General features: G+C 37.6%; 1 protein-coding gene across 1 annotated transcript in view; it reads left to right on the forward strand.

Annotated features, from left to right (window-relative positions):
* The window catches only part of MSH2 (mutS homolog 2), a 73,144-nt gene extending 71,536 nt beyond the window's left edge, over positions 1–1,608 (forward strand). The window contains exon 16 of the mRNA XM_032653473.1: positions 1,156–1,608. Within this exon, the coding sequence (XP_032509364.1) occupies positions 1,156–1,326 (171 nt within the window). The 3' untranslated portion in view covers positions 1,327–1,608. The remainder of the gene's footprint in view (positions 1–1,155) is intronic.
* The last annotated feature ends 6,928 nt before the right edge of the window (positions 1,609–8,536 follow it).

Consider the following 8,536-nt stretch of genomic DNA (forward strand, 5'->3'; position numbering starts at 1 on the left):
GGGAAGCCCACATTTTTAGCTTTTACCTGGTGAATTTTTTGTTGTTCTTGCTTGAAGGATAGATGATGTTACAATAATAGATGATGTGTATGGTTTGGGGGCTTAAAAGATAAGGTTTTATCTGTTGTACCTATACAAGCAGGAGATATGTATTATAACTTGTTAATAGTTTTAAGTAGGGAAGGTTGCCATCCTAGATATGAAACGGTCTTGGTATCAGCCCCACAGCTATCCATGATCCAGGATTAGGTAGGCTCCTTTGTGTAAATAATTCCTAATTAGAATAGAAGTCATATACTATTGATATTATTAATTACAATGAATTTTTTAAAAATTTTAAGCTAAGGGAGACATAAAACAGAATTATCGATGTTACTCAATCTAGATTTTATTTTTTGGGAAAAAGAGGCACTTGTTATTTAATAGAGATGTGTTTCTTTTCTATCTTATCATTTGGATTATCTACCTTTCACCTCTAAGGTACATATTACTAACTGGCTCCCTGGTAAAAAGCAGACTTTTCAGTTCAGCTTCACATGCAGTAATAAACATTATATCCTTTGTCAGGCACTGTTCTTAGCACTTTGTACTCTTTAACTCTTTAATTCTCACAACAGCCCTGTGTGGTTGGTAATATTATTGTCCCCATTTTACGGATGAGGAATGTGTGTTAAGGAATTAGCCCACGGGTCACATAGCAAGTAATAACCATGTTCTTTAGAATGGCAATAACTAGGCAGTAAAATAAACAAAGAAGAAACATCCCATGTATGTATGAGTATTAAATTTTCAGTGACTGTTTATGCCTTATAGTGTTTGTAAACCTTGAGTTCTTTTTCCCCCAGAAGGTTAAGTTTATGTATCAGTTATAAAAGCTGAGGGATTTGGGAACTACTAAAATATTCAGTTTCTTTGGCATTAGCAGCTGAAAATATATTTATAAATATCCTTTTAATGACTTGCTATGAAGAAATACAGTCAACTAAGGCCTTTGCTATAAATTCTAGATGATGCACACTTAAAACTTAAAGAATGTTGTTTGAATATTGGGTGGAGTGTTTAGATTGAAATTATAATGGGGCAATTCATTACTATTTAATGTGACTTTTAGAAAAGTCATTTTAAAGACTAATGAAATGTTCACATGTTTTTCAGCAAGGTGAAAAAATTATTCAAGAGTTTTTATCCAAGGTGAAGCAAGTGCCCTTTACTGAAATGTCAGAAGAAAACATCGTAATGAAGTTAAAACAGCTGAAAGCTGAGGTGATAGCAAAGAATAATCGTTTTGTAAATGAAATAATTTCAAGAATAAAGGTAACTACATGAGTAAATTCCACTAATGGAATGAAGATAGTATTGATAAGCTGTTGTCTGTAATGCTTTTGTACTATTTTATATTAACCCTTTTTCCATAGTGTTAGCAATTGATGTCCATGGGATATCAAGTTAATAAAATATTTAGTATACCTTGCTCTACCTGAGTATATTTTCAAAGATCTTTATTTTGAAAAATGAGAGCTGTAACTGAGGAATACTTAAATGGACATGGGCAATAGTAGGCAATATGTTGAATTTTATAAATAAAGTCATGTAGTTTTTAGAATTTGATATGTGTTGTATTTCTTTGTGATAAGACTTTTACACATATTCCCGAATGGTACGGAAGAAACAAGTAGCCCAGAGACTTTGTAAAAAAGTAAGGGATCTTAAAGCTAGAAGGAAGCATGGAACCCATTTCCAGTGATTTCCCCACAATGTCCATCTGTTGGCATGAGCCAGGTTGGCTGCATATGTGTTAGCCAAGGAACTTACAGTAAATCCAGGGTCCTAGTGTGATCCTCCAGCCCATCTGCCATTCTCCCACCCCAAGTTTGTGATGAGATTTAGAAATCTGGGCTTTAACAAAATCTTTCAGATTGAGAATGCTGATTTAGTCTACCTTTTTTTTTTTTTTTTTTTTTTTTTTTTTTTGCGGTACGCGGGCCTCTCACTGTTGTGGCCTCTCCCGTTGCAGAGCACAGGCTCCGGACGCTCAGGCTCAGCAGCCATGGCTCACGGGCCCAGCCGCTCCGCGGCATGTGGGATCTTCCCAGACCGGGGCACGAACCCGTGTCCCCTGCATCGGCAGGCGGACTCTCAACTACTACGCCACCAGGGAAGCCCTGATTTAGTCTACTTTTATTTTACAGGGAGATGGAGAGGTTAAGAGTGTAGTGGCTGGTCCTGCTGAACATGGGAGGAAAAGGATAGCCTTTTTAATAAATGGTGATGGGATGATAGGGTATTCATATAGGAACAAAACGAGATTGGATCCCTATTCCATATCGTGTAGAAAAATCAACTCCAGTGAATTTTTTACCTAAATGTACAAAGCAGCACTACCACGGTTTTAGTGTTTGTAGTTCTGTAGAAAATAAAATAGAGAAATATTTTTATGACTATAAAAATATAGGAAATATGAAGTTGGTTTTGGGAAAGATAGTTCTTAAGTCACAAACACCATTCATAAAGTTTGACACACTTAGCAATATTGAAATTAGGAACTTATTTTCATAAAAAGGCATCACAAAGTTCTAAGAGTACAGTTGACCCTTGAACAGCGAGTGGTCTGGGGCACTGACCCCCTGCGTAGTCGAAAATCCACATATAACTTTACAGTCCCTTCATATACACAGTTCTGCATCTATAGATTCAAAACAAATGTGGATCATGTAGTATTGCAGTATGTATTGAAAAAAATCCAAGTATAAATGGACCCACAGAGTTCAGACCGGTGTTGGTCAAGGGTCAACTGTAGATCCATAATGGGAGAACATATTGGTACCACATAAAATATCAAAGAATTTATATCCATGATATAGAAAGAACTATAAAAATCACTAAACAGACACGATTCTTAATACAACTCATTAACAAAAAGACAACCCAGTTAAAAGGCAAAGGATCTGAATAGATAATTTTCCAAGGAAGATACGCAAATAGCCAATAGGCAAATGAAAAGTTGCAAGATGTTGTCAGGGAAATGCACATAAAAACCACAGTGAGCTACTACTTCACACCCATTAGGATACTAAAATCAAATCAGATAAACCAGTATTGAGGATATGGAGGAATTGGAACTCTCCTACACTGCTATGAAAACGTAAAATGGTGCAGTCACTTTTGGAAAAGTCTGGCATTTCCTCAGTTAAACATATGAGTTACCAGATGACCCAGTATTTCCATTCCTAGATATATATCCAAGAGAAACATGTTTACACAGAAACGTATGCACAAATGTTTATAGCAGAATTATTATTTTTTAAATTAATTTTTACTTTGGCTGTGTTGGGTCTTCGTTGCTGTGCACGGGCTTTCTCTAGTTGCGGCAAGCGGGGGCTACTCTGTTGTGGTGGGCGGGCTTCTCATTGCAGTGGCTTCTCTTGTTGCGGAGCACGGGCTCTTAGGCACGAGGACCCCTTAGTTGTGGCACCCGGGCTTAGTTGCTCTGTGACATGTCGGATCTTCCCAGACCAGGGCTTGAACCCGTGTCCCCTGCATTGGCAGGTGGATTCTTAACCCCTGTGCCACCAGGGAAGCCACATACAATGAACTATTAATTGGCCATAAAAGGAATGAAGGACTGATACATGCTAAAGCTAGGATGAGCCTTGGAAACATTAGTGAAGAAGCCAGGCACAAGAGCCGACGTAATATATAATTCCGTTCTTGTGAAAGTCCAGAATAGGAAAAGGTATAGAAACAAGGTAGATTAGCATAGGGCTGGCAGGCAGGGCATGGATGGCTAGGGAGGTGATAGCTAAAGGATATGGGGTTTCTTTTTCAGATGAAAATGTTCTAAAATTGGTGATGGTTGCACATATCTGTGAATATACCTAAAAACCATTGAAGTATACACTTTAAATGGGTGCACTGTACAATGTAAATTATATTTCAAACTTTTTTTAATTTTAAAATTTTTATTGAAGTATAGTTGATTTATAATGTTGTGTTAGTTTCTAGTATACAGCAAAGTGATTGAGTTTTTTATATATATATATATATATATATCTCCACTCAAACAGAATATTTATATATTCTGTTTCATATTCTTTTCCATTATGGTTTATTACAGGATATTGAATTTAGTTCCCTGTGCTATACAGTAGGGGCCTTGTTGTTTGTGTATTTTATATACAGTAGTTTGTATCTGCTAATCCCAAACTCCTAATTTACCCCTCCCCCATGCCCTTTCCCCTCTGGTAACCATAAGTTTGTTTTCTGTGTCTGTGAGTCTGTTTCTGTTTTGTAAATAATTTCATTTTGTATCATATTTCAGATTTTACATGTAAGTGATATGTGATATTTGTCTTTCTCTGACTTCACTTAGTATGATAATCTCTAGGTCCATCCATATTGCTGCAAATGACATTATTTCATTCTTTTTTATGGTTAGGTAGTATTCCATTGTATATACAACACCTTTATCCATTCATCTGTCGTTGGACATTTAGGTTGTTTCCATGTCTTGGCACTTGTAAGTAGTGCTGCTATGAACATTGGAGTGCATGTATCTTTTTGAATTATAGTTTTGTCTGGATATATGCCCAGGAGTGGGATTGCTGGATCATATGGCAACTCTATTTTTAGCTTTTTAAGGAATCTCCATACTGTTTTCCTTAATGGTTGCACCAATTTACAATCCTACCAACAGTGTAGGGAAGAGTTCCCTTTTCTCCCAACAAAACTTGTTTTAAAAGAAGTTCAGGCACTTTACCCAAGAGGAAATATAAATGATCCATACACATGAAAAGGTCTTCAATCACCAGTCAGAAAAATGAAAACGAAAACTATTCTGGGTTACACCCTCCTGACTCTGCCCTCCCCATCAGATTGACAGTCCTTTAAAATGTGACAATACCAACTATTGGTGGTATTTGTTGATGTGGCACAACACTGCTGGTGAGAATAATTAGCTCGTAAAGTTGAAAACAGACATATGACCCAGCAATTTTGCTCCTAGGTGCATACTGTGGAGATACGTATACACACTGTACAATGACGGTATACAAGAATATTTGTGATAGACCCAAACTGGAAACAACCCAGCTATGAAAACAAACTATAGCTACACAAAATAACATAGATGGAATCTTAAAAACAGTAAGCAAAAGAAATGACAGATAACAAATAATACCATTTTTCTCCCAATCATATGAAGTTGAATAATAGGTAAAATACTGTTTAATGGTGCATTCATGGGGGTGAGATGATAAAGAAAAGCAAGAACTTGACTATGTAAGTCGGGAGAGTGATTGGCGGTGCTAATGGGGAGGGGCTTCTAGAGGGCTTCTGGGGTGCTACGGCATTCTGGTTATTGACCTGAGTGGTGGTTATGCAGGTGCTTGCTTTATGATTATTGCTAAACTCTGTAATTATGTGTTAAGCGCTTAATTTGGTATGAGAACAAATGAAAATTTAATGCCAGTAAACCCTTTAAAATGCTCATCTTGATTTACCACACCCTTTTTCATCATTGATAATTTAGAGTAAGATACATCAGCTTTTCTTTTCTGGCTATCAAATGCTTGGGTAGAAGGCAGACTTAACAGAGAAAAAATTTAAATGTGGACATTCTTATTGGTTTAACAAAATCATGTAGCTGCTTATAAGCAGAAGACTTTTTTATATAATTAAAAAGGCAATTTTAAAATTCTAGTGAAATATTTTATCCCCTGGTTAACTATGAGCGCGTCTTTTTAGATTTCTGTACAAAAGCATGTATAAAATGGAGATCAGCCCATGGTTTTAGTTGTTAGGGCTACGAGAAATGGAGGCGGGGGAGCTGTTGATTCTAAGAAAACATGTAGTCTCTCAAGCTCTGATAAATCAGGCTGCTTTCATTTCTCTAAAAGAGACTTAATGTTTAGTTCTAAGATGTTTTTGAAAGTGAAAAAAACATAATAGACCCGTTGTTTAAGATGTTTCAGACTTAAACTGTGCTTATTACATGAATATGCTAATGAAGCAACCGGCCTCCTTCCTTTTGGAATGGTAGATGTAAAGCAAAAGATAAACTAATTTCTGACCTGTCAAAAGACAGTTGCATTTTAAAATTCTAATTGCAATGTGGCTTGGTTTTCCTTCTCCACTCAAACACGAACTTGGATAATACCAGAATAAAGCCGAATCTATAAATATTATCCAAGATTTAGAACTCAGCCATACTGTTACCATGAAATCTGTTGGCCACATAACCACGTTTCTGAGAAAATACATGGCGTTTTTGCATTTTTAAAAAGTTAGCACTAAGAATCCATCCAAGATGCAATTGTTTTTGTAGTTAGATTTTTTTCCTTAAAATACTCTTGAGGGTAAAAATTAGAACAGAAGGAAGATGTTTTAGGATATATTTAAAGAATAACTTTTTCCCTGTAAAATCTCAGTGTTCCACATACTAAGCACATCCTGTTAGACTTCATGAGTATTAAATGCATCTTCTATCCTTAGTCTTTCTGCATTTAGCTTTTTTTGGGAAGTATGTTTTTACCCACAGCATATGGTATGAGCTGCTGATTCAGTGCTGAGCGGTTCTTTAAGCTTGTTAGTTATATTCTGTTGATTAAGATGGTGTGCAGAATAGTCAGAAGGAAAACCAGTGCCTGGTCTGAAATAAATTAAACCATGTTAATCAGCTTATGGGGAAGAACAAATGAGTAAAGAGAATTTTCATATACAAAGGAAATCTCTATTATTGCCTTCCTAGGGTCAGTCAGTGTGTTTGGGATAAGGAGATAGGGTGTGGCCGGGAGAGATGACGAAAGTGCCCAGAATGCTGCACATATTTTCCGACTAAAACTGGAAGTGGAGCCCAACTTAAAATAATAGTTTCCTGCCTGATGTTCTCCCCACTCCGCTTCCCTTGTAGACAGAGCCACTGCTTTCTCTTATTATTCTGCTCCAGAATTTACCTATTTGGCCAGCTTTCAGGTGTCTGTGAACATTGTGGTACAGAGCCAGGGTATCCAGAGGAAGTAGTCCCTTGCAGACACTGTCTCATTGCAGGTAGCAATGCCTCCTGTTCTTTGAGGAGGAAAATGGGGAGCCCTCGCCTTGCCTTTGACACAGCAGCTTTCCCACGGTCCTGGAAGCAACAGTGTTTCCTGTGTCAGACCACATTCAGAACATGATCCAAATTCAATGTATGTTAGCATATTTTTGCTTTGGCGTGTGGTTTGTCCAAACAAGTGCCCACACACATCTTTCATCCAGCTATGTGGGGAACTCAGCAGTGGCATGAATGATACTGGATGCTGGGTGGCCTTCACTGGACCATTCCCATCCTATTTCTAGACTTGGTAAATAGAAAACCAGACTGCTGCTGCCTTTGCTTCACCTCAAAGAGAGAAAATTATAAACTCCCTAAACTTGTTAAATTTAGAAGAAAGGATAATTCTGTCAGTGGACAATTTCTTATTCTAGCAAAAGAACAATGGCAGTGAATTCCTCAGTGTTCAGAATCAACCAGTAAATGAGACCATAGGGATTAACCTGTGTTATCACAATATTACTATTGCATTCATTTCCTAGAATTTTGTTGACACTTATCTGTTATAATTAGCAGTCAGTTTAATTTTATGAATAATCTTAATATGTTTTAAAAACCAGGTTAAGTATAGTTAAATCTAATTAAGGCGGTGCGACTATTTTCAGTTCAGCCACTAATCTGAAATTTTATGGTGCGTTGCCCATCTAGCAAGATGTGTTTTATCAATTTTTTCCTCTCATAGTGATCAGGACTTCATGTTTATTATCAATTCTAATGGGATGTTTTATTGCTAAACATTGTTTGGCTCAGCCAAATCCATCATGAAAATGACTTTCCGCATTGAATCCTTAATATTACAAAGTAGATGCACGATTTGGCAACATTAAATACTTTGTGAATATCTGAAAATGGCAAGGTGCTGTGCTGGGCTCCTCAAAAGACTCGTCCTCTTCAGCAATACTGAAAGGTGGGTACTTCTATTACCTGCGCTTCACAGATGAGAACGTCGAGGCTCAGAGGTTGAGTAACTTGCCCCGGGCACCCAGCCAGTAGTAAGTGGCAGAGCTGGGGTCTGAACCCCAAGCAGTGTGTCTCCAAAATCCGTACCTTTTTTCTTTGCATTTAAAGGCTTAAAATATTGTTAGGAATCTGAGATGCACATGTGACAAATTTAATCTTTCTAAATATTATTTAGTGTCAAAATGAGTGACGTCGGCAGTGCAACAGGAGTTAAGGAAGACGGGAGCTGTGGTGCAGACATTAAGAAGTACTATTTCTGTTCTCTTGTGGAAGCTGGTTCTCCCGTGGAAGGCTTCTCTCTCGGGGCTGTGGACACAGCAAGAAGCATCCACCGGGGGCCCTGCCACCCATCTGGTTCATGGCAACTACATGGCTGCTCTCTGGGGCTTGATACCCCAAAGGAAACAGGAGCTAAGCAGCTGCATTCTTTCAGAAGTTCACCAGTCACCAAATGCCAACATCTGTCTGGCCAAGGGATTACACCGAACC

The sequence above is a fragment of the Phocoena sinus genome, chromosome 13 (assembly GCF_008692025.1).
Source record: "Phocoena sinus isolate mPhoSin1 chromosome 13, mPhoSin1.pri, whole genome shotgun sequence".
NCBI classification, from domain to species: Eukaryota; Metazoa; Chordata; class Mammalia; order Artiodactyla; family Phocoenidae; genus Phocoena; species Phocoena sinus.